We start from the raw sequence: 27,241 nt of genomic DNA, 5'->3' as shown, positions 1-27,241 counted from the left end.
GTTCCATTATACAAATAAATGATCCATGCAAAATTTTAAGTCAATCCATGAATATTAACACGTGTCCCTAGGGCCCCCTTTTTTGAGTTTCGAAGAAAAAAATTGCGGATTTTCTCATTTTTATGTACAAATATTCCTAGGTTTCATATTTAAAGTAATTTTGAATCTCAATAGATGTTGCTACTTCCTGATCAACCATTCTCTCACTTTCATTCTGTAAAATTTTACATATTACATAGGGTACATGTACACGAATGGCCTTGAGACAGCCATACCGCTATTCGAACTCGTTTCAAACCAAACGGCAGGGGAACATTTCTTTCCATCAAGATGGACACAAGGGATTCTAAAAGCCATTAATGAATGGAATAGGCCATTAATGAATGATTTTTGACAACAAATTGCCTCCTCCAGTCTTTGGGGGTGTTGATTTAGAAAATTTTCTGTGTATGTAATAGGTGTTGCAAATAGGGTCACTAGGTTTCCGTGCTATAAATATAAATAATGACAATTATATTTTAATTCGCTGTTCTTTAGTTATATACTTAAATGTTTATGCATTCTTTATAATTTAAATTTTGAAAAAATCCTCTATTACCCTACCATAAAAATAAACTCTATTTTCCATATCTAAAATATAAATTTTAAAAAATTCCAGATCGGAATAATGTAAAAATCTATACTTTAAACTGTCTTCTATTTCAGTACATAGTCCTTTATTATCATCAAATTCCTCTTGCAATTCACACGATTTAGAAACCGAAATGGGTATCTATCCTAACCTGTTGAACTTTTTTTCTATATCTGGTCTACCACAACGCAAAAAAGCTTCAAACTATTGATATCTGCTCGCATTTCATCAATGTTAGACAAATGCCATATTAGGGACAAAGATGCTGCTCATTTATTAACAGCCTATGTAGATGCAGTAAATTTAAATCCAAATAACCTTATGATCAATCGTACATCCCTTAAGAGAGCAAGAGAAAATCTTCGAGAGGTAAAATCAGATTTCATGAATTTAAATTTAGATTTTTTAGTTATTCCCTGGGATACAAAGCTACATCCAGATGTAACTGGAAAAAAACGCCGATGGGCTTACCATGATAGCTTCAGGTCCCAATGTTGAACAGCTACTCAGAATTTCTGAGATATTTCTTCAGTTGTATATGTGATATCTTAGATGATTGCTCTTTATTGCTAATTGTTCAAGCTGCAGTGTTTTATACAGCGGCTTACAATACCGGAAGTATAATTGTTTGAATATTTATATTTAGGAAACAATTTAAATTCATCTTACATGAAGAGAATGCCCGTAAATGCTGTTTTACAGTTAAATGTTGTATGAAAATATAGTTTTTCGCAGCAACCCATTCTAGGCCTTTTAAATTAATATAAAGTCTAGTGTTTAAAAAACCTGCAGCGTACAAAATGATGACAAACATGCAGCAAAAGCAGTGATTGAAAAATTCATAAATCACTTATGCTACTTAGGGCTACTGTAGCTTTGTCCGTATTGGACGAAGGAATTATTTTTGAGATAGGAAAAGAATACTTCAAAAAAATGCTTGCTGAATAGAAAGACGTGTCTGATGACTGTATAAAAAATTTCAGATAACAGTAGATGATTTGGAATACTTTCTTAGTAAAGATCTTCCTCTTTATAGAATGAATTACAAATCAATAAAACTGTTTGATAAGTTACAAACATCAAAAGATGTTTTCCTATTTGATCCTGATTCATGGCAAAATGAAGGAAGCTATCTAAAGGGAAGAGGGAAGAGATATCGTTAAAATGCTGAAAGATGTGAATGATACTACTGAAAGAGGAGCACAATTAATCGAAGAATTTCACAATCAATTTACCAAATATGAGTCACAAAAGCAATTTAGTATTTTACAGACAGTCCAAGACTATCGGAAAAAAAATGCACACGATTGAGATACATTGAGAAAAGTGTACGATTAAGGTAAAGTTTCTAAAGCACTATTTCATTTTTATTCAATGCAAAATCTTTAGACGATATGAAGTAATTAAAAAGGTTAATTTTAGTGCTACCTCGCTGTAAAAATATTTTGCAAACATAGGAGAAACGATGTATGGGATCTGAAGCAAAAACTCGAAGATTTGTGGGAAAATTATCAAAAGTGTTAAAGTTCAACGTCCTAGGGGCACGTGTTATTATTGACCGATTGATTTATTATATATATATATATATATATATATATATATATATATATATATATATATATATATATATATATATATATATATATATATATATATATATATATATATATATATATATATATATATATATATATACATATATATATATATATATAATATATATATATATATATATATATATATATATATATATATATATATTATAAATATATATATATATATATATATATATATATATATATATATATATATATATATAATATATATATATATATATATATATATATATATATATCATTCGCGATGTATGGGTGGAGGATAGGCCATATGCTAAATGGACCATTTGGGCTAAAATATTGTTGGACCGGCCCGCCTTGTCTCAAAAAATTTTCAATGTGGCCCACAAGTGAAAAAGGTTGGAGAACCCTGTTTCTATATCAACTAGAGCGTGATTACCGCAGGGGCATGCGGGCACAGGCCCCTCCTCTTAGATTTCAGGGGCCTAAAATTCCCTTAATTTATCATGCTAAATAAAAATAAATAATGATTTCACTCAGAATCTATAGAGTACAATAATATCATTGATATTTTTGCAAATGCCAAGACAAAGAAAAAATATCTTATAAAAATTCCTCTTAAAAATTTGATCTCTTTGCAAATCCCAAAACCATTCCCAGCTTGATCTGTATTTGTTATTAAAAGTTATATTGTAGATAACTTTTATATTTACGGTAAACTGTAACAGGCAAAGTTTAACACATCTTGTCGAATTATCGTATACTATATCTCTTCTACTTTTTAAAAGTTGTGATATGAGGTACCACCAAATTTAGAATGGTTGTGTTAATACGCAAGTATCGAAATATTTAGTAGCTTCAGAATCAGCGGAAACAGGGGGAGGGGGCACGAAATGACTTTCATGCCCAGTGTCTTCAAAAATCTTAGTCGGGCTCTAGGGGCCCCTAAAATAGAAATGTGCCCTATGTCCAATATCAGAATGATCGGGCTCTGATACCAGCGGTCCCCAACCTTTTTATACCAAAGGGCACATGCTAACATGCCGGTCGCACGCAGAGTCTGATTACTGAATAGACTGACTAACTATAGAGCCCCCACTTTTTAGGGGCCTCCAAATGCCTTAAACTGTTTCAGCCAACGACAAAAATTGTGACTTAAATAAAAAAGGGCCTTGAAAGAGCGTTTGACCTTAGGTTCCAGCTAACTTAATCGGGCACTGTGCACCCAGGGCTGCTCACCCCCTCTAAGAGTAAGGGCACACACCCCCTAAATATCACAAAGACCCTCCCCCCCCCCCCCCCAAAAAAAAAAGCAGGAGACAATTCCCAAATGAGAAAAATATCCATCAGAGCATCCCCCGTAAAAATTTTTAATGGTGCAGTTTGCACCTTGACCCCCCTTTTCTAGGTGGGCACCCCTGGGGGGTAAATTTTCTCAAATGCCTTTCGAAAAAATTCTTACATATAAAATAAAGTTTATACTAAATAATGAAAGCAAACTGTACGAAGTCGTAGCAGGAAAATGAATTGCAGTTCAAAGTCAATGTAAGTTTCGGAACTTCATTTTATTGGTCATCATGGGCGCAGCTAGAAGAAGTAAGGGCAAGGGAAGGAGGGGCAGCTGCCCCCCCTCCCATCCAAAATAAAAATTGTTTAAGGCTACAATAGAGTTTTAAAATGAGAAAAATCGACCAAAATTTGGATTTTTCATTTTTTCCCTTACATTAATCTTTGAACTGTGGGCACTAGCGCAGCCAGAAATACCTTCTGGATGTTTATTTTTTTGATCAAAATATTTTTCTGGAGGGTTTTTTTTTTTTTTTTTTTTAAAATGACTATCTGAAACGGCATAAGCAAGTGCTTGTATTTTATGGCTCTGGTAAAAAGACGTATGACCTTGAGAGAGTTCATTTCTGTGTGGAAAGAAAATATTAGTCGTGGAGAATGGGGACTCCTGGCAGAGACTGCGCCATTGGTATAAAAAGGGGGAGGGGGATTTTAGGAGATTTTAAAATCGTATTTGGGGGGGGGAGGGGAGTCTCGTTAACGGGGCGTGCTTTTTGCATTTGAAGGTGTGTACCTTCCTCCTAAGGGGGGGGGGGATATTTCTCGCTTGGGTGCAAACGGGGGGTAAAAGGGTAGTCTTTTTTTACTTAAATTAACAGGGGGGAATTTTAGAGTTTTTTTTAAATTTCATTTGGAGGAGTCTTGTCATTGGAGGGCGCTCCTTAGCGTTCGAAGGAGCGATACGTTGCCCATCTACCCAAGAACGATGACACACCCTTTCCATTGCACGGAGCTCCCTCCACCCCCCCCCCCCAAGAGGGACTGCATGAAACAAGATCGAAAACCTTCTTCAATTACTGGCTCTGATAAAAAGATGCATGACCTTGAGAGAATTCATTTCAGTGTGAAACAAAGCAGACAACGAAACTCAAAGCGGAGTGGGGTGAATCCGGGTTAAGACAGTTAATCATTAAATCATGTCCCATGAGGTCAAATAAAATTCTTAAACTACCTCCTAAAAATTCCAGCACTGTCTGCACCAGGACCCTCCCCCCCCCCCCCGCCTGTTTAATTTCACATTGAAATCAATTCTCTAAAAGGTCATACATATTTTTTTTATCAGTCTTACAATTATGCTTCTTCGGATTGCTATATTCGTCAGGAGTGACCACAGGAGGGGGGGGGGGGTCATAACGTAGCCTGTACCATCAACAATTTATGGGGGGGGGGGGGGTAAAAAAGGTTTTTGATCTCATTTTGTTGAATCTCACAATTGTAAGAAAATGCCATCTAAATTGGGCCGGGGGGAATCAAAAGTTTTAAAAGTTTTTTTGTTTTAATTTATTTATTTTTGATTAAATTTTTTTTTTTTTTTTTGAAAACTGTTTATACTCTTTTTATTTAGTTAGTTTGTGTGTCTGTGTATGTCATTTGCGTAGCACAGAATTTTTCTAATAAAATAATAATAATTATTAAAAATAAATAATCATAAAACATTTTTTTTAAAACAAATTTATTTAAAAAAAAAGAACAAAAATACGAAAGGAAAAAGGGTCGAGAAATTTTTTTTACGGGGAGGGGGTGATTTTTGTTAGTAAGCTTGGGGGGGGGGGGACACCCCTGGATTTCATATGTTTAAAGAAAACTGCTTTTAGGAAAGTTAGGTTTTAGCATCTAATGAAACAAAAAAAAAAAAAACGTATTAAAAGTAAAAAATACATTTGGCAAAAACAAAATGTTATCTGGTAAATGCACCGCGAGAAGAGTAAAAGAAGTTTTTAACGAAAATTTACGAAAAACAAGGACATTCTTTGTGTTTGAAATTATTACTTTAATTCTCTGACCGGAATTTATCTCATTTTCGATGCTTGTTTTCCTCGCGCTATTGTGACTCAAAGGACAATATTTTTCATTTCCAGGTGCTAAGGGAGAGTATCCTGGGTTGCCTTAGATGCTTGAAAGTTGAAAATTTGAAAAAGTATGCATATTATAGCAAGATATCTAATAAGTTTGACAGTCCAAAACACATTGTGTTTGCCTGTCAGAGAGCTTTGTTGGCCTCGCTATAGGCGCCATCTAGGGGCGAAATTCCCTGCCCCTGTCCCTCGCTTTCGAAGGGAAAAATAACAGGCTCTTCAAGCAACAGCACAGATTCTCGTAGGCTACTCCAATACTTAATAAGGCGTTGCCAAGCTAACTTGTAAATTTTGCTTATAAATTTCCTAATGAATGGAGAAGGACCCAGGTAAATTTTTAAATTTTTTTGTTGAAATCAAACTCGAAATTTTAAATACTGTTATAAAAGTCGAAACAAAAGCAAAAGTAATTTTTTCTTTTCAAGTGTCGCAAGGGATGTTACTCATCAATATTGGTTTTTACAAAAGTTTGGCAACATTGCATTTGCTGCTTGAAACTTTCTTGTTTCTTGATCGGCGTGATCGACATCGATGCAAATATAATTATTAACTTTTAATTTGGCAAATTTGAGATTTAAAGTTTAAGTTTTCATTATGGTAAAACCTTCTATTCATTGCATTTTCCTTGTTTCATAATGTTATTGCGTACTTTTAAGCCAAAACTTGGCGTGCGAATAATATGCAGCATATTAGCCTAACTTAATACACGTGGATTTAAACAAAAATGCCAGCTTGCTAAATAGTTAACTTAAATCATTAGAATGTATATATTTGCGAACGATTTTGAATTGAATAACTTTTTTTCAATGTTACGGAAGATGAGTTCATGCAATATGAAATATTGTATTATTTTCTTTTAGCTTGATCTGATTCATTTATGTGTGTTTTATTTTCAGACATCCAAGCGACGTAATAATGGGCGTAGTAAACATGGAAGGGGCCATGTAAAACCTGTTCGGTGTACTAATTGTGCTCGTTGTGTACCCTAAAGATAAAGCAATAAAAAAATTCGTTATACGCAACATAGTTGAAGCTGCAGCCGTGAGAGATATTACAGATGCAAGTGTGTATGAAAGTGAGTATCAAAATACTACTACTTGAACCCGAAGAATTTTTCTAGTTACAAATCAATTGTAGGGGGAGTTCGCCATGGTTCTCTTTTATTTTTTAGGGTCAGGTGGGGTAAAATGGGTATAAAATAGCCCACTTTTGGGTTTTCACTCAAGCAAGAGTAGGAATTGACCTTAAACTCCTGAAATTTCAAATTTTGTCCTAAAATTTTCATTATTTTATTCCTTGTGCAGAAAAATAAAATTCAATCTAAAAATGAAACTTTTCATGATATATCTATATTTGAGGATAAAATCAACTTCATAGACTAAGAAAGAAAAGCAAAAACCTATGCTGTTGCTGCTTTTTTTCTGGAGAAGGGAAGGTGGTGCAATTAGCCAAAACATGTGCGAAATATAAAGATTTGTTTTATCTATACTTTGTTACTGTTGCAGTCATTCCTTCTTTTGCAAAAAAGAGGTAAAAATAAAACAATAAAGGAAATAAAAAACAGCTGTGCAGAAAATAGATTAGGGGTGAAAAATTGATTTTTCTCCCTTTGAAAAAAATAAGTAAAAAATGTGAACCATAAGGGTTGGAGCTGCCCGGTGACCCCCTGCAGCAGCCCCTCTCCCTTGAACCCTCTTTCTCTCAAATTGCAGTTCTGTGTCAGAGGAGGTATCAAAGCTTTTTGAAATACAATAGACCCTCATTTTGTGCGACCCTCATTGGTTACATTCCACGGAAATGCTGCGTAAATCAAAACTGCGTTAATTGATACTTATTATAATAGTGTTAAAATAGGGGTTAGGTTTTGTGGATAAAAAAATACTTCATTCTAGTGGTGACTAATTGTATAATAAGTTTAATGTGTACTCAGGGGTCTGGCTAGAGGATATTTGGGTCCGTTAACGAACCCTTCACAAAAAATCCGATCAACCAAAACGGACCTTTCACGAAATCCTGATCAACTAAAACAGACCCTTCGCAAAATTCCCATAAACAAGATCAGATCTTTCACAAACTCTTTATTGAAAGAGCAAATCTGAAAGCAAAATAATGCATATTTCAGAGTATAATTTTTGGAACCTTTTTTGAAGTCAAATTAGATCTGCTTATACAAAATCTGCCAATTTTGCAAAAGAAAAAAAATCGGCACTCTTGCAATGCTCCTGCAAGTGATAAATAATTGCTACTGCTAAATAAATATAATGATTGTTGTTTGTTTCTTGGAAAGAAATTAACAGCTGAAAATAAGTTCCTTCTTAAATAATATTGTTTGTTTTATCACAGCTAAGTAGCAGCTGTGTTGTGGTAAACTTTTCTGAAAAGGTGTTGGTAAGCATTTTTCTCCTTGCTCATGATTAAATAAACAATAATAATATAATATATATCTGTGAAATGAAATGAACTTAGAATTGCAAATGAAAAGTAAGGGTGGGGAGAAAAATATGATCGCTTCAGCTTCAGATAGGGTTAACAACTTCAAAATTATCATCACTTAGTGTCTGGCGTTGCACCTTTATAGTGACTTGATTAGAAAATATTCTCATTTTACCAGCTTGTCAATATTTGCATTTTTACTCTGCGGTGCAATGTTCAACTTATTTTGGGAGAAAGTTATATGGGTTTTGATTTTTCGATGCTAACAAGGGTGATTAACTTTAAACAAATTCTTAATTACCACTTTTTTTTCTTTAGATGTCTACATTTTGAAAAATGCAATGTTTTAACATCCGATATGAGAATCATGTTTTGTTCTTTTTTCAAGCTAACTTCGCTTTATAAGGATGCAAATAAATGAAAAGTCTCTTTATTTTTGTTAGAACTCTCATTTCAAGTTTTTAAAGCAAAATTCCATTTTCTTTTATGAGTCAAATAATAAAATGCTGAATAGATGGTTTATTTTTTTATTTATTTATTTTTTTTTTTTTGCTTCAACTGTGTCCACAGATATTAATGAAATGTTTATCATAGGACTCTAAAATGCAATTTTAAAATATTTTATCAAATATTTCTTTTATGAACTGTTTTTATACTTTTGATGCCTTCACTTTGAGAATTGCGATCTCTTTGCATCTTCTATGGGAATCCGATTGTTCGAATTTTTGATGTTTAGTACACTTTGTTAAGAGGTAAACAATTAAAATCTTTTTAATTTTGTTAAAATCACAGAATTTGTAAGTTTTCAACTAAATTCTGTCCTTTTTAAGTATCTTGGATCAAAAATTTAATTGTTGAACCCTTATCTGAATTTTCTTTATTTTTTGTTAAAATTATTTTAAATACTGTACAGAAATATTTCTAGTATAATTTAACATAATGTAGAATGGTAGATAACTATTGATACTTCAGAGAGCGATGCCCCCCCCCCCCCCCCCCGCAAAATATTAGAAAACATTCCAGAATGATATTCTTGACATAGAAGAGGAAAACACTCAACTTTAAGTTTAAATGATGCAGTTTGTGCTATATCTAAGTTCTAAAATTTACTTTTAACAAAAAAAATATTTCTTTTTGCAAAATTATTTGATTTTTCAAAAAACGGACTCTGTGAAAAATTCTGGACAGACCCCTGATACTTATATCGATTTGCATGCACATTGTGCATAAAGCAAACATAAATTAATTTCGTGTTCAGTTTATAAAAAGGAGCTGGCAATGATAGTCTTTTGGCAGTCATTAAGAATTTTTCTCTGTAGTTCTTTGCAGAGCATTAACTCATCTATGACCATTTGCGTCATTTCAATGATAGAATATTCCTTCACTAACAAATCAGAAAGATCATTTCTATTGTCTAGCAGGGCCTCTAAAAGAGGGGGTAGCAGGGGCAAAATCCCCAGGGCCCAGCCTATAAGGGGATCCTGACGCCTTCTCAGAAAGAAAAATGTTTTTTAGAGTTTATGCTGCTAACTGATCTTTTCAAATTAGAAGAGCAAAAACATCTGTCATTTAACATTTTAGCCTATTATTCAAAATCTGCATTTCACAGCATCAAGTGCTTGTGGACCTCCTTAGGCATGGTCGGACTGGGAATGAAATTTGGTTCGGGCATCCAGAGAAGACCGGCCCCTTTCCAATTAAAAAAAATTCAGAAACAAATTTATAGAAATATTTCAATTTATATATTATATAAATTGTCAAATATTATAATTAAACTGCTTTACTAATCAATTACTAAAAATAAATAACCAAATATTGATTTAAATAATCAGCTAAGCTTTATTAATATCAACAAACAGCATTTTATTTAAAAAAAAAAGCAAATAATTTTTTAAATCGTTGTGGAGGCAGCAGGCTGTGTAGTATCAATACTTGAGCTCAGTGGTGACTCCATGCACAGGGCTATAGGGTTGCAGAACCCTCTCCCAACTCTTTTGATTTCAGAGATTCTTTCTTTTGGTCAAATTTCCTCGAAAGAGTTCCGAATTCACTTCCCTCTAACATCATCAAAAAACTAAAATGGTCTAAAATTTTGTTTCCTTCCACAGCCGTTTTCCTGAAAGATGTCTTGCAGCAATTGCGTTTTTAGAACTTAATTTTAGGAATATTCTATGAAGAACTTCCTGAGCCCCATTCCGTCTCCTAACATCATCAAATATAGCCAAAGAAAAGGGTTTTTAGAGTGCCTACTATCTTTTTCAATTCCAAAAAAACTCCCTCCGAGTCTCCGAATCCAAAATTTTCCCTTAACGTTTACAGAAAGGGATCATAATTGAGTTTTCAGGACCTTAAATTACAAACATTTCTGGGGAATGATTGCCCAAATGTCTTGTTTTCAAAATTTCAACAAAGATAGTCTGAAACTGAACATTTTTGGGATATTTCATTTCCATTTTTGAAAATTTGTAGCAGGGTTGGCAAGTTTTTGCCGGTTTTTGCCAAAGTGGCAAAAATAGATTTTGTTAACTTATGGACAGTTTTTTTTCCCTTTGATATAAAAGTAAAAGCATGAAAAGATTTTGATAAAATTTTAAATTAATTATTTTTATAGTTTAAAAGTAAGTTAAACCTTACATTTTTTTAAAGTTATGGAGCATTTTTATTTTTAAATTTTTAAACATTAACATAAAATTTCAGTTTGTAATATCTAAGACAAATAATTAACTTACAATGAAAATGTAATTAGCTTGTTTATTATAGCATTTTTTTACAGAATACTAAATATCTATACAAAGTATACTTAATCAAGATGCAACTATAAAAGTAATTAAAAAGCAAAATACACATTTATTTAGATTGAAATATCACTTAAATCATCATAGTCTAATACCATCTTCATAATCACTTCCTTCCTCATACCAAAGAATTCATGTGAGTCATCACACCAAACAACACATTGGCATTAAACCCACAGGGGTAACTTCTTACTGATAATTGATAAAAGGCTTTGCCATTTTCTGTAGAGTGAGCTAGTATTACTAAAAAGTAGAGTGAATATAGAGTGCACATATTGATCAACTTTTTTTTTCTTTTTAAATTCTTCTCTTGGCTATCCATTTTCCCAGTAAGTGAGAAAAAGTGAGTTATTTCTTTAGTGAGGAAAAGTTAATATTTTTCTATCTTCAAGTAAATATTCTGTTATTAATTAAATAGCTTAAAAATTTTAGTGGGATAAAAAAAAAGTGATTAATTAAATATATATATATATAATTAGAATTCAATCTTTTTATTAATTTACTAAGCTTAAGTAAACATTCTTTGTTTTAGCATTGAAGGAATCGGCTCTTTCTGAAAAAATTGTTTTAGCAGACATTTAAAATCTTAAGTTTTGCAATCCCAACATTTGTGTTTTATTTATTTTTCACCTTATAAATTAGAAGTAACATGGAGAGACATAACTAAAATATTAAAGTGCATTATTTATATTACATTGTCACTATTTCTTGATCTCTACATAGTATAAATTAAAATGAAGTCCCCGAAAAGCGTCTGTGTGTTTGAACTCACAAAACTCGAGAACTACCCGGCCGATTTCGATGAAATTTTCACAGTTTGTTCCTTTAAGCTCTGAAAAGGTTTGCAGACCAGTTCAAAAAAAATTCAATGAATAGTTCTTTTATTCCAATTTAGGCCAAATTTTCTTATAAATTCTCGATTATGGGGGTGAAAAATTACTTGCACATATTAATATTATATATCGTTGGAAAGAGTACAACTTTCCACGTTCTACGCAATTTGTTTCAATGATCTAACTTAAGTGCGACGGGAGTTATTTGCATTTTTAGCTTGAATTTTTTAGGCTTAGCTGAAATTTAGGCACTAATTTCTTCATTAAATCTATCAATAAAAAAAGATGGGATTGTCCCTCAATTTTCTTTTTCACAAAACTGAAAAGAGCAGCTTTTTTTACTCCAAATCTAACTCGACCTTTGGTCGAAAGTTTAACCCTCTATCTCCATTAGAAAAAAAGTTACAAGCGAATTAAATGAAGTTCAAGAATCTGTTCTCTATTCAAGTTTTTAGCCATTTTATTTTGCGTTTCCACGATAACGTTTTTTGAATCCATTGTTTATTTCCATCTTTCTTATTTTCAATTTTTAAACTTATTTTATTTTGTGTTTCCATGGTTACACCTTTTAAATCCATCTTTCTCATTTTATTTTAATTTCTTAAAAGTATTTTAGTATCTGTCGTCATTGTTTGGCGAGAACATTTTTGCATGATGTTTTTTTTTTCTTTCATTTAATCCTGGGTATTGAAGATACTTCACTTGACGCAATTGTTTTTTTAAAGGTAGACCGGGCAACACAGCTAGTTAACAATATAATGCTACTTTATTTGCAATTAGGTTTTTTGCCATTGTTTCTATTTTTGCCGGTTTTTTCCATTTTTGCCATGGTTTTTTCCACTGTCTCGGCAAAAAACCAAACCCTGATTTGTAGAGTATCCTCGATCCCTTCCTTCTCATCAAAAATCATTTAAAACTTCATTTTTGGGACTTCAATTTCGAAAAATTTCAAAAGCAGAGCCTACAAGCTTTAATCTCTCATAGAATGTCCCTGGACCTCTTCGCCTCCTCTTTTTTGTGTAAACTGCAATTTTAAAACTATTGTTTCAAACATTTTTTGGGGGAGGAGGACCTTTGTGAATGTTGTACTTACAACTGCAGGTTCATAAGGTTTTTTTCGCTTTCTCCGCTTAGCAATTCTCCAAATCTGAGTGTGCGATGCTGGTAATGACAGTTTGTCCCCCCCCCCTCCCGGGTCGTGAAGCAAAAATCTGGACTATCTCTGTCTTGGTATATATATGTTTGAAAAAAAAAATTGAGTGGCTTCAAGAATTTTGAAAGTGTCAAAATGATTGTTCAACATTATAGTATGATTAGCTTTTTTTTAAAAAAAATAATTTAACCAGCTTTTAAAATTTTTTTTACGAAGAAAAACTACCAAATACGATTCCGTTTCTTCACTGTTCACTGACCAGGTTTTAAGGGTGCTCTTCACTGAGAGTCTGAAAGCTTCGGATCCAATGCTAACCTACGGAAAAAGTTGAATGTTATTTTACAAAATTCTTTTGAAGTTTTCGGGTTAATTTTTTTGTCAGTATTTTTCAAGCCTATGTCTGTATTTTAGTTTTTACCATTCTTCGATTTTTTAAAATTCGAGAAAAAATGAATTTCTTCGAAAACGAGGTACTGTTGGACCTTTTGCTCTGTAAAAAAGCTGCAAATCGTGTTATCGAAATTTTAAGAACGCCCCAACACGCAAAATATTTTCAGCTCTCTTTTGAGACTAAGTTTGAAATCATGCGACCATTTTTAAAAAAAACGGGTTCCAACCATCTGAAATATTTTCGAAAAAGCTCAATTTCTCTACTAAGCCACGTCTCCACCGGTCCCTCCTTTCTTGAGGGGAAAAACCGGGTGAGGTGTATAAGATTTACAATCATTAGCGCAAACGACCGTTTCCATTTACTACTCCCCTCTTTTCCGGAGGCATTTTTCAATGAAGGAATGAATGAGTGCTTTTGAAAGTGAATCCACATGCTTGGAAACATCTTCACGATTTGATTTGTGTTTAGGAAGGATATAGTTTTTAAAGAGTGCTTCTGAGAATTCTTGTGAATTCTTGTGCTAAATGACCTCCTGAATCCAAATATGACCACCTTTTTCCATTCGCACGTCCCGCTTTTTTGGAAATGTCGCCCGCAATTTTTTTCAGTTTTTGAAAGTTTCATAGCCATTATTTTTATTTGGAGGGGAAGGGATCGTTATATTATACATTAATACTTTTCTGAGGGGCTAGAGAGGTGCTAATTTGTACGCAAGACCATATGGAGGAAATTGGTTAACTCATGGGGGGTATTGCCACTTATTATATTTTTAAAATCATCAAAACCCATCCTTTTTACTAGAGGTTTGTTCAACAATTTTTTCTCCTATTTTTTGGTATGAAAGCAGAGTATAGGACTCACACCTATAAACCCTATATCCGAAAAAAAAAAAATTCACGTTGTAAATTTAAAAAAAAGGAAGAATCGCATTTTGCGTAAAGTTGCATTGCAGACCTTCAGTGAAGAACCTTTCCGTGTTACTCAAATTAATTCACTGATATAATTAAGATTAAAATGATCTTAAGTATGCTTATAATATAGCATTAATGAATATTTCTATTTCTGGGAATGCACTACCCCCATTACTTTTCACTACATCAAGAAGGCATAAACAATGGAGCTGGTGCATCCAAAGAAAGATAAATATGTATATTAATCAGGGGTCGATCCAGCGCCAAATTGGGGCCGCTTTGCGGCCCCTTCACAAAATTCCGCACGCCAAAAGCGACCCCATTCACAAAACTCCCCATCGCAAAAGTGGCCCCATTCACAAAATCCTGCGTCTTAAAAGCAGCCCCTTCACAAAAATTTATAAAAAGGCAGCTTTTTCACAATATTTTTTGATCGCAAATGTGTACGCATTTACGCGGAAGCGTACCCCTCTTCCACCTTCCCCCTTCTTATCTTTTTGCCTGCTGCGTGAGGTGTTTTTGCTTGAGAGCTTCAGAAGGGGGACGGGATAGGGACGCTTGTGATTGGTGGCTAGCCAAAATCCAAGAAAAATAATGAGCACGTGATAAGGAATTGAATCGATGATTTTCTGCTGTTCTACGAGTGCAAAATGAAGACTGTCTCATTTCACGCCACGGCAAATTTATCGCCTATATTCTGTTGCTTTGATTTGCTTCAATGACCAAATACTTCTGCATTAAATATTCTTTTGAATCATTGTAACTTTCAATTGTGTCTTAGTTGCATGCATCCTTCATTTATCCATATTATTTTGTCAAATTATGCACTTTTAATTCTCAAATTAGCTGCAAATTGAAACCTTGCCAGTTGCAGATCTTGTAGTTTTTTTCCTCTTTCTTTTTTTTTTTTTACATTTTTTAAAATATTCTTCTGTTTTTTCAATTTCTTCCTATTTCCTTCAGTTTATTTTGAAAAAGTTTAAGGTTCATAGTTGGGGGGTTATCTTACGGCGCGGACGAGCAAAATTTCTGAAAATTATTCCCGAACGAAGGTTAAAAAGAACACTCGAAAATCTTATATTTTCCTTTTTTTAATCAATTGCAAAGAAATTCGTATTGAATACTGGCGCATGCTGATGCAAATCGTATTGTATGGCAATTAATTAAATCCTGTTAGAGTATGAGTGACTACGCGGGAAACGCCGAACAACCGATTGGCGAAATTCCCTGTAGTCTGTAGTTGATACTGTCTGTTCTCGAAAGCTCACTTGACACAATTGCATTTAATGGAAAAAAAAAAGATACGATTAGGCCGGGGGTACCCACTTTTTCTCATATTCTTTAGTTTAAAGCAGCGTTTCTCGATCTTTTTTCGACGCTCGGACCGGTAAAACTTCCTCAAAAAATTTCACAGACCGGTAGAAATTTTTACTTTTTTTTTCACTAAAATAAACTAATCTGTTTCTTCTTTCTTTTTTTTTTAAACAAATGCCAGAAAGAAAAACCTTCTACTTAAAATAAACTTACAAAAGTTAATTGTAAGATTGTTTTTAATAACTTACACACTTCAAATGAAAAAATAAGCGCAGCTAATTTGTGTAAATTTTCATAAGCGAATAAATCTAGGAGAAAAACCACAAAAGGTATGCAAATTAATGGATATATTAATGCATAAAATATCATATGAAATTAGGAATAAAAATAAAATAAAGAAATTTTATTTTATTGGAAACGGGAATAATTCTTCGAGGACCGATCAAATTTTCTCGCTGAACGGTGCCTGCGGAGAATTGCTGGTTTAAAATGCATTATTCATTTTTTCTTTCCTGCTATTTTTCTTGTAGACTGTACGTGTAGAAGCAAAAGATAACTTCCAAAGTCACGCTAGTTTAGCGTACAGCATACACTAAACCAAAAAAATAACAGTATTATTATTATATTCAGTAAATTACAGGTTTTCCATCTCCAGCTCAGTCACTTTCCTATGCCGGGCTGATGAGTGCTAATAAGCACGAAACTGCAGTCCTCGGCTGGAAATAACTGAGCTGGCGGTGTATTTCAAGTATTATTATTAATTTTTTTTTTACTTTAATTCCTAGATTCCTTCTTTTATTGATAAAATAAAATGCCAGCTGAAAAATATCGTCAGTCATTCTATTTAATCTTGCTGTCTTCTTAAAATAAACATGAAACTTCGAGATGAGCAATTTTTTAACGTATGTCGGCTAATGGTGAGCAACGGGAACAGCGCGCAAAGGAAGGTTTATTGAGTGGGATTTTATAAAAAGTTGCGGGAATCGCTTAATCTGCAGACGATAAATTAAAAAAAAAAAAAAAACTGCAGACGATAAAATAAAAAATGTGGTTATTGTATATTATTCCAGTTCGTTTTCTTTATGGGTATTAATCTTTTTTTTGTAGCAGATCGTTTGCGATCCAGGAGTGCAGACGATATTTTTCGTAGTTAGCTTGTTCGCGTGTTTAAGTGAACATTTTTTAGGCGCATCAAAGAATAAATTGTTATTCTATTCGAATATTAATTTGTTTTGCAAAATATTTCGTTATGTTTTTAGCGGATAATGGAGCGCTGGAGATAACAGTCGCATTGATCTCAGTTTGGAGAGATTGCTTGTTCATTGAAAATTATTCTTCAAGAAATTAAAATATGAAACGAAAACGTCCTGCAACGAGAGGTACCTCCCGAAATTCTGCGTATTATGTTTAAAAATGTCGCCCTTCGAACGTTGGGTCCCAAAATATTGTGAATTTCTTGAAGTCAGCAATTAATAACCCCTATAAAATCGTTACCACCACTTCATCATGCAGTAACAGTAACGCAAATGTTCCCGTTTCGGAGGACTCGGAAAATGCGGTAAAAGTAACGCAAATGTTCCCGTTTTGGAGGATCTCGGGGAAATGCGGTAAAAGACAGTACATCAAATGACAGTGAGGGCAGTTAGCAAAAGTATAACGATTTTTGAGGCAGAAAATACTGGAAGTGAATCTGGAGCAACTTCAACTGATGATAATATTGAGATTGAGCTATCAAATAATGATTCAAGCATTGTATTTGAGAGTACAAATGGATATAAGAAGCATGCAATAAATGAAAAGTGAAATTGCAAATTATGAAAAGGTGTATAGCTGGCTTTACTATAGTTATTCAGCTAAGGGTTTTTGTGCAAAATATGTTCATCTTTCATGAATGTTAGTGATTCGAACAAACCTTGAGTAAATATTGGAGTTGATATCAAGAAAAGCCGTCACCCTATAGAGTTTTAAAAAAATATGAGTGCAGCAAAAATCACAGAGAGGCTGTCAATATACAAAAATTTAGTGCAAAAGAAGGAATTCTCAAAAAAAAATCTGCAAGTGCAGAGATAGGAAATGAAGCAAAAAAAAAAAAAAAAATAACAGAAAATTGATTGGTAAGTTTATTCAAATTTTGTAAATCAAGAAGCAATGGGCCATTTCTGAGAATTTTGAATCTCTAGTTAGATTTTTGGGGGAACATTTAGATGACAATGAAATAAAAAAAAACATTTGCTATCTTGTGGTAAGAATGCCACGTATTTATCCCACATTTCAGTTCAAAACATTTATCTTTGATAATACCGAAATTCCGTTGTTTTCAGGAAAATCCTAAATTTTACTTTGATTACGCTATATATATTTAGTATTAATTTGTGTTGAGTTTCAAAATCAAATTCTAAAATAACTTTACTTAAAATAAAATTCTTTTATATGCTGTTTTTATATTTTTATTTCTTTTGAAGGACTTGATTTCCTTAAATCCGCCATGGTAAACGAATTTTTCGCATTTTTGATGTTTACTGTACCTTGTTAAGAGGCAAACAAATAAAATTTCTTTATATATTTATTAACTTAAATTGCAAAGTTTTAAATAAATACCTACTCTGTAAGAACGTCAAATGTCAAAAAATTAAACGCTGAATGCTGGTGCAGTATTATTTTGGGTTTTAATTACTTTTAAGTTTTTCAAACACACACATGGCATCTTTAATGAGTATTTCACTTCTGTGTTAAGAAATATGTGATATCTTTGAGTCTGTTCATATTGTATTTATTAGGAGTTATCATTATGTTCAGCAGCATGTGCAATTTTCATTGCTCTAAAAGTATTTGAGAGGGGCAAACAGGAAATCTGTTGTGAGACTTTCACCTTAAGAAAGTGTGCCTTGCATATGTATATTTGTAAAAAAAACAATGAATGTAATGTATGTGTCAAATTACAAATAAAATGTTAAGGGTCTTACTTCCCCCCTTCCCCCTAGCGCATTTTCTCTCGACAGCTTTCAGGTATTCTTCAAGAACTTGCAATCACCCCCTGAAACCTGTCTAGGGCTTTTCTATAACGATAAGAAAGCTAAAAATGCTTTTATATAATCTTCTCCTAGAAAAAAATCATGAGAAGGTCTTTTTTACAAAAATGAAGAAAATTCATAAAAATATTTTGCTTTTTCACAAAAATAAAAAAAAATCACAAAAATATTTTGCTTTTTCACAAAATGAGGACCCAAAAAATAAAACCTGGAGTGACCCCTGTTAATGCTACTTTATAAGCAAATTTAAGGATGCTTTTCACTGAGAGTCTGAAAGCCTACGGATCCAGTGTTAACCTGCAGGGAAAGTTGGATGAAGGTTTTACAAATTTCCTTTGAAGTTTTCATGTAAATTTTTTTCCCGAGTATTTTTCAAGCCTCTATCTGTGTCGTGTACTTTTTGCTTTTTGAAATATCCATTCTTTGATTGTTTAAAATTCGAGAAAAAATGAATTTCGTTGAAAAAGGTGGTAGATACTGTGTGACATTTTGCTCCGTGTAAAATCTGGCAAAATATTTCCAGCACTCTTTTGAGATTTTGTTCGAAATAATGCGACCATTTCTAAACAAAAAAAAACAGGGTTCCAAAACCGTATTCCAGATACTTACTAGATATTTGGAATCTATTTTTGTCTATATTATATTATGTTACTACAAATGTAAATACATAAAATGCTTTCCACAGCTCAACAAACATTTTTGAAAATAATTTCTCGAGCCAAACTCGTAAAAAATTCTTTACAAGGTAAGTACGCATTGATCATGTAACTCATAATACAGTGAAATCCAGTAACAATGAACTTCAAAATCGGGACTGAAAACTTATTTGGTTGAAACGGGCATTTCGTTATACTGATATACGTTGTAACAGGATTTCACTGAATTTTTCTTTTGAAAACTTTCTAAGGAGAAAATGATACATACCTGCATTTCTTTAAAGCATGAATGAGTATAAAAAAATTGTTTTAAGGCAGGGGTGGGTTGCCAGGGTCGTGACCCCAAATGGGGTCGTGTAGCGTTTCTTATTCGATCGAAACATTATTCCTACCACAGTATGGTTGGGGGTGGATTGAATCTAACATAGCAGTTTTGTAATGTAGGATCTAACGTAGCTTTCACAATGTTGCCAGGTTAGGTCCACACCTAGTGATACTTCTTTACTGACATGTAGGCTACGGGATCACAGGTCCTTTACTTGGTCAAAAAAGGGTCGCAACGTGCAAAAGATTGGGAACCAATGGTTTAAATTTACAGATAATTAGAGAACGGATGGGAGAACACTGACCATTTTATTTTTAACTGGATGAATACACAATGTTCTAAGAATCTTTCGGTAGTCGTGTTACACTGAAATTTTCATAAGCTCAGACAAATAATTTGTCTGACGTCTAAAACATTTCCCTGAAACCTAAGGTTTTTCAATTTTAGCCGGTCTTTATCAATATATATTTGTGCGTATGCACTGTGCAGTCGCGCCTGTTCATAATGAAATCTAAGGAACCGAATAACAATTTTTCGTTTATAGCCTCAATTTCGCTATAAAGAGGTAAACAACAAGCCTGGAACTGAACCATAAATACAATATATACAGCTTGAATATTAGTACGAAAAGCCAAATTTCTAGTTGAATTTTAATTCAAAGTGTCAAAGATCGAAGTTTTTTAATATCCTGGATAAAAAAAAACAAATACATAGCCACAAGTTTTCAGTTAAGCAATGCATTTTCTACACTTATAATTTACATCTTTTACTTGTGCTTTTAAGACGTTGTTTTTGACTTTTATCTATTTCTTGCACAAAGCTCATGCTTTTTAAAGTGCATATTTTCTTTACAATATACACATTTAAAAATTAAAGATCTTTTGGAACACCCGATTTAAAATGGTGTTAAAGCTTCATTGAAACATTATCATTACTTAATATTATTCATAAATGGAGGGAAAAATAAAAAAAAATACCAAACAGAAAAGAAAGAAACATTTAGCATCCAGCCCATAGCTTTCATTTGAATTTTGACGTCTTGAATTTAAATTTTGTTTTTCCCAATCACGAATTGTGGTAGAACCCTACTCGTTGGGTTTCTTATTTCTTTCTACAAATGGTTCCTATCCGAATTAATTTGTAAAAGTCATGTGTCATGATTTGAATACAAGACGTCTACATTCAAATGAATTCCAGGGGCTGGATGCTGGACGTTGTTAACTGAATGCCGTTTTTGTCTGAAAAGTATTGTGTGAAATCGAGAGGGTCGGGAATAAGTAAAGTCTATGGCGGGGGACATGAACTTCACCGCCTAGGAGGAGGGACATGCTCGCGAAGACACGTGGAACAGACGAGTTTGCATTAAAAGCGTAGAAAAATAAAGTCGAAAGAACATCAACTACGTGCAAGTGGAAACAGTAACCAACTGTGGTCTCTCAAAAAAAGAGATATTTGGTCTTGGTCAAGCAATAATAAGGTATTTGAGGGCGAATGATTGGTATTAGTCTCACGCAACTTTGCGCACATCTCTCAATTTCTGTTGATTTTAAATGTTAACATTATCATAGAAATTACACTATTTTAATGTACGAACGTGCAAATTAAATTACACTTGTTTCGGGGTTACTAAGAACATCTTTATCAATAGAGATAGATACATGTGTTTCTGTCTTTTACATCATTCAAAAAGTTTTTATTGGGCCTGACAGATTTCTCTTCCACGTTCTAGAGTTATTTGAGTTACCCTAATTTTGCTAACAGTTTAAAATTTTCCCGGGGTCGAGAAGAGATCAAAAAAAGAAAAGCTAATTTGAATTTTGACATCTTGAATTCAAATTATGTTTTTCACTATCACGCGTGTGTGTATGTAGGCTTGTGTGTTTGTGTGTGGGGGTTTGTGTGTAGGCATGTGTATTTGTGTCTGTGTGCTGGCATAAGTGTGTGGGTAGTTGTGTGTATGAATGAGTGTGGGGGGGGGGTATGTGTGTAGTCATATGTGTTTGTGTCCAGCATGGGTGCAAGACCTTCCGTCTTGACAAAATTTCCGAGACGGAGGTCGGGACGGAAAGAAAGTCGATGACTTTCTTTTAGTTTTTAATGAAAAAAGAAAAATTGAATGTTTGAAAAATATGCTTTAATATTACTGGATCGTTCCATAACCACGAATTTACATCGCGACATTCTCTCGGTTTTCTGCCATGGGCTCGTTTCGTTTGCAACGTGCTTTCGGAGGAGTGACTTTTCGACTCGCGCCGTTTCACTTTTTTTTTTAGGTGTAGCTCTGTTATTTCCAACTCACTGCATTGACCAAGGAGTTGCTGGTTGGAAACACCGATGGGCAACCGTTCCTGCATTTTTGACAAAGACTTGAGGAAACACTAAATTCTGTCATTGAATCTAAGACTCGCTAGAATGGGAATATGGGGGGGGAGAAAGGAACGAAGAAAAATAACGGAGCACGAGTTGCGAAAAAACGCTGCTCTTGCAAAGAGGGTAATCTGTTCGCAAATTAACCTGCGATACTGAGGTTTTAAAACGTTGATATCTTGGACAATCTAAGGCGGGGTGAGGGGGGTGTTACCCACGGGTTACAGTATAAAATATCGAAAAACTGAATTGAAAATATTTTTGAACCTAGGAGTGGTTCGATATTTCTCCTCTGCAAACCCTTAAAAATTTAAAAGTCAAAAAGTTTTAGGCTGTCTTTAATGATGTAAAAGCGGGGAGGCGGAGGTTTTTAAAAAAGTCGAAGACTGGAAACTTAAAAACACTAATTTAGGAAATCTTTGGTGAATTTATGAGAGATGGTTTTGGTGTTCTAACAAGAAAATGTTTTGTAGCTGATGTATTAAAAACTATTTGAGGCTATACATAAATGACTTAAGTTAAAGGGCATTTGAGACCCTCCTCCAAAAAGTGTTTGTAATTGAAGTCTTAAAACTTTTATGCTGTCTTTGGCAATGTCAAGAGGGAGGGAGGGGGCTCTCTTTAGGCGAAATTCCGAAATTGGAGTCTTAAAAGCGAAACTTTAGACCATCTTGGGGTTCGGGGTTCTCTTTTCCCGAAAAATATTCAAAGCTGAAGTACTCAGCTTTAGGTAATCTTTGGAAGACTTAAGAAGAGGGAATTCGAAGGCTTTCTCTCAATACGTTTCAGAATTTAAATTCTTAAATCTTCGGTGATGAAAAGGGGAAACCGCAAATTTAAGTAAAATTTAGTGAACTTAGAGGAAAGAGTTCGGAGGGGGGGGGGGGGGTCTCTCCCCGAAGTGTTGAAATGCTATTTTAGCTATTTTTGAGTGAGTTAAAAGTTAGGGGATTCAGGGGTCTTTCTCGAAACGTTTTCGAAACTGAAGTCTGAAAACTTTGGGTTGTCATTGGCGATGTGTGGAAGGGAGTTGCTCTCTCAATAGAAAAATTAATCTTAAACAAAAACTTGCACTGCATTTAGTAAACACAATGAGAGGGGGGGGGGGATTCCGCACCCTCAGCCCGAAATATTTTCGTTTCTGAAATTTTTAGAGCTTTGTTTTGGGCTATCTTTGACTGACTTAAGGGGGAAAGATGTAGGAAGATTCTTTCAAAAAGTTTCCAAAATTAAAGTATTAAAATTTTTAGGCGGTCATTAGTCATGTTTATAGGTAAGAGGGGTACTATTCCTACAAAACAATTTAGAAACTGAAGCCTTAAAAATTGAAATTTAGGACATTTGTGGTGAATTCAGAGGGAGGGTTTCGGGAGTTCTCTTCCGAAGATTCTTTGATGCTGAAATATTTAAAGTGCCACTTTAGACTATATTTGAGTGCCTTAAGAGGGATGTGATTCGGGAACCCTGCCTGGGGTTAGGATTCGGTTCCCCTATTTCTTTTTTTAATTAATGAATGTTGGAAAGGGTACCTTGTTTAAAAAATATATCTACTTCACTGAAGCGATTTTTTACTGCTAATTCTATCTTATAAAAGAATTCTTTTTCAAATGAAGACTATGTGGAGGAATGGTGACAGTTCATTATCATTAGTCGGCTTTACCCTTCCCTCACCTTTCCTTCTTTTCTAGTTTGTTAGCGCTACCTTGGGTAGACTTTCCGATCAGAACTGATTTGTTGCAAAAGTGAAAATCTTATGTCCTAAGCGATTTTATTGCCACAATAAAAATGTTTACGGTCGGCAAAAAACTAATGGTGGGGTGCTGCAAACACTTTTATCCTTTACATTATCGTACATCGTCTAAAATTGCGTTTTTGAAACTTCAATTTTGAAATGTTACCGAAGGTGGGTTCCTGAAGTTCATCCCTTCAATAGTGCATTCAAAAAGCGTATAAACGTTATGAAATTTATATTACAATTTGTTTTTAAATCTTCAATTTCAGGAAGAGCCCATAGTGTCCCCCCCCCCCTTTCTCTAATATTTTATGAAGGTTGCCCAATAATTGATTTTGGGACTATCAGTTTGAAATAATTGATGTAAGAGTCCCTGAATTTTACCAAAATGGCCTACCATAGCGTTTTTAGGACTTCAATTTGAAAAAATTTATAAGGGAGAGCCCCAGACCCCCCCTCCCCTTTTATTGTCGGATTTTAGACTTTTCGGAATTGTGATGTCAAATCACTTAAATATTACAATTTTAAGGCTTAAAATTTAAATCAAACAGATTCCAAAACTGGCATTGTTAAAATCTACAACATTTATACATACAAATTTTTCCTTAAGCCCGCATGCGGGTGGGGTGGGGGGGGGGGGGCTGAAAATATTTTCCGTCTTGAACACATCACCAAACTTGCACCCATGGTGTCCAGGCATGAATGTGTGTGTAGGTGTCTGTATGTGTTTGTATGTATGTGTAGTTGTGTATGTATGCACGTGTGTGTAGGACATGGATGCAACCTGGAGACTGCTTTCGCTATAAGAGCAGCATCGTGCGGAGCCGGTCAACGGTGATGGTGCGGAGGGTGGCGGTGGGAAAATAAAATGATAGGACGCCAAAACAGTCAAATGAAAGCAATAAGCAATCGTGATTGCTCGAAAAATTAGAGCAATAAATGTTAGTACACTCAACAATTTATAAATTCTGCTTCATGAATACTTTTATACAAAAAGAGAAAAATTAAATTGAAATATTTTTTTAATTTAAAGTATAGTATACTAATGTGTGTGATTTGCAAATGTCGGATTATATTTTCAATTCTGATATTTTTTCTGAATATAAATTACGTATGTAAGACATAGTTCACGTTCTTACGAGCAAACAATTGACTTAAATAGGGAATATTACACGTAATTGTTACGATTGTTTGATTGATTGCAATAATTTGCATCAATGAAAGCTTGATTGAGTGCAGCTATCAAGTTTAGGACTTCGTTTGCACGAAGCTCTCAACATTGTGTGGTAATAAAGAGGTTTCATTTAATTTCGAAATGGGAGCATGAATGAATTTTCTGAAAATTATGCTTTTAGCCGTTGCTTTTCTCACCATAGTATCCGCAGAAAGGAAAGCATTTCTGATTATTGTTATTACTATTTTGAATCGCAGAAAGCAATGCATAACTAATGTAACCAAAAATTGAAAACCATTAGAAAAAAAAAAGACCTGAGAAGAAAAAAAAATCAAAAAAAGTTTTAAAAAGTTATTTTATTTCTCCTAACATTTTGCATTTGAATAAGTCGAAGTACATTGTTCCAAGTGTACTGCAAGTAAACTGCAGCTTGTGTTTTTAATTTAAGTACATTATTGCAAGTAATTCCCTGTTGCTCGTGTAATTCCACCCACGAAATGTATTTTCAAATCTTCTCGAACATCATATAGCTGCGTGCTTCGAAAATACACTTCAATAAAAGACTTACCAACTACTTATTATTATAGCCTGTTCCACTTTTTGTCTGATGCGTAAAATATTATTATTATTAATAATATTATTATTATTATTATTGAAAAAGAATTTCAATTTTAAGAAGTATATAAATCATTTCTTGTGTATGCTGCTCTAGTCACCATGCTGATTATCTATGTTTTTGCGGGATGATTTGTTTACTGATAGTAAACAAATGCAGCCCTGCGCATGATGAATCACTGGAAAAATATAAATAAATATCTAAAATATTAATTGATTAATTAACAAAAATGCCAGTTCAGCATTGGATATCCTCCATCGAATTGCAGAAGTATTCCTTTTTCGACCATATATATATATCATAGCTGCCAAGTGCTCCGTTTTTCCCGGAGTTTCTCCGATTTTTATTGCGTACTCCGAAAATCCGATTTTTTCCAAAAAAAACTCAGTTTTTTTTACTTTGCTTGTACACTTTTCGATTTTTGAGGAAAAAGAAGAAATTGTGCGCAAACTCAACAAAAGAAAAGACAATTTGATGCTTTGGAAGCGTAGTGTCAGGATAAACACTGAGGGGGAGCGCCGATTGGAGATCGTCGTTTTTTCATCGAGCATTTCAGCTACGTGTAAAACGTAGCCGCCATGTTTGGTCATTCACAAGATGGAAGTTAGCAGACGATACTTAAGCGCCTTCGTTTCCAAAGACAAAGCAGAATTGGGTGTTTCTTTTAACTGCAAACTAATGAAAATAAGCAAAATGTGCTGCAAAATGTTTTTTTTTTTTTTTTGGTTATTTCAAATAATTTTATTGAGAAATATGAAAACAGTTATACCATTTAAAATTTCATTTTATCCTTATTGCTTTGGTCATTCACAAGATGGAAGTTAGCAGACGATACTTAAGCGCCTTCGTTTCCAAAGACAAAGCAGAATTGGGTGTTTCTTTTAACTGCAAACTAATGAAAATAAGCAAAATGTGCTGCAAAATGTTTTTTTTTTTTTTTTTTGGTTATTTCAAATAATTTTATTGAGAAATATGAAAACAGTTATACCATTTAAAATTTCATTTTATCCTTATTGCTTTGGACACGAATGTGCTAAAAATTCGCAATTAAATTGTAGTTTCATGGGGATTTTTTATTTTTGAATTATTTTCATGCTATAAATTCAAAATTTTATGTCTGAATTTTTGACTTAGTCGCCATATTTGGTCATTTGCGAGATTTTAGTACACAAGATTCTTAAGTGGCCAAGTTTTCGTAATTGGAATTAGTTGTTTATTGGAATGCAAACTATTGAAAATAATGCAAAATAGGCTTTTTTTTTCGGAAAATTCTAAATTTTTTTCTTGAAAAATGCAAAATTTTTTCTTCAGAATATTATTCTATCCTCATTGGTAGTGTTCACTCTAGAAAAAAAAAGGGCAGGGTGCTGGCCTTTGAAAAGGGCCCTTTTTAAAAAAAGGGCACTATCAAAATGTATTGAAGCCATGGTTTTACGTATATTGTCACTAAAAACAAACAGAAATCAAACAATGCTTCATTTTTCTTGGTATCAAATTTTAGTTATGAACTGAACAGAAACAGTTGTAGGAAGTAAATCATTCGAGCCATCCATCGAGCTTGGTGCATTACTCCCGGTGACCTTATTTTAAATTCATTTTCTGTATCTCCACCTAAAAATAGCATAGGCAGTTCTATCAACTCTTGATAGTCATTCCTGACCGTAATATTAGTAAGTTCAGCACGCTAAAAGTCAAATAAATTTTCCAAGACAGGGTACATTTCGGAACAACTCCGCAGCTCCTCCATAGCACTGTATTTTAGTGGGATGGATAGTTCATATATATGATGGTGGCAAGCAAAGGAAAGCATTTCTCTATCAATTTTTTACTCAAGAATAGCGCAAGGATCACTTAAAGGACCTGTTTTGGAAGCTGTAGTATC

General features: G+C 33.7%; 1 protein-coding gene across 1 annotated transcript in view; it reads left to right on the top strand.

Moving 5' to 3' along the window:
- The first annotated feature begins 4,099 nt into the window (after window positions 1-4,099).
- The window catches only part of LOC129230457 (40S ribosomal protein S26-like), a 36,477-nt gene continuing 13,335 nt past the window's right edge, over window positions 4,100-27,241 (top strand). The window contains 3 exon segments of the mRNA XM_054864856.1: window positions 4,100-4,183; window positions 6,527-6,613; window positions 6,615-6,705. Of these exon segments, the coding sequence (XP_054720831.1) occupies window positions 4,100-4,183; window positions 6,527-6,613; window positions 6,615-6,705 (262 nt within the window).

This window comes from Uloborus diversus, chromosome 9 (assembly GCF_026930045.1).
Source record: "Uloborus diversus isolate 005 chromosome 9, Udiv.v.3.1, whole genome shotgun sequence".
In the NCBI taxonomy this organism is placed as follows: domain Eukaryota; kingdom Metazoa; phylum Arthropoda; class Arachnida; order Araneae; family Uloboridae; genus Uloborus; species Uloborus diversus.
This window is presented reverse-complemented; position numbering and strand designations above follow the sequence as displayed.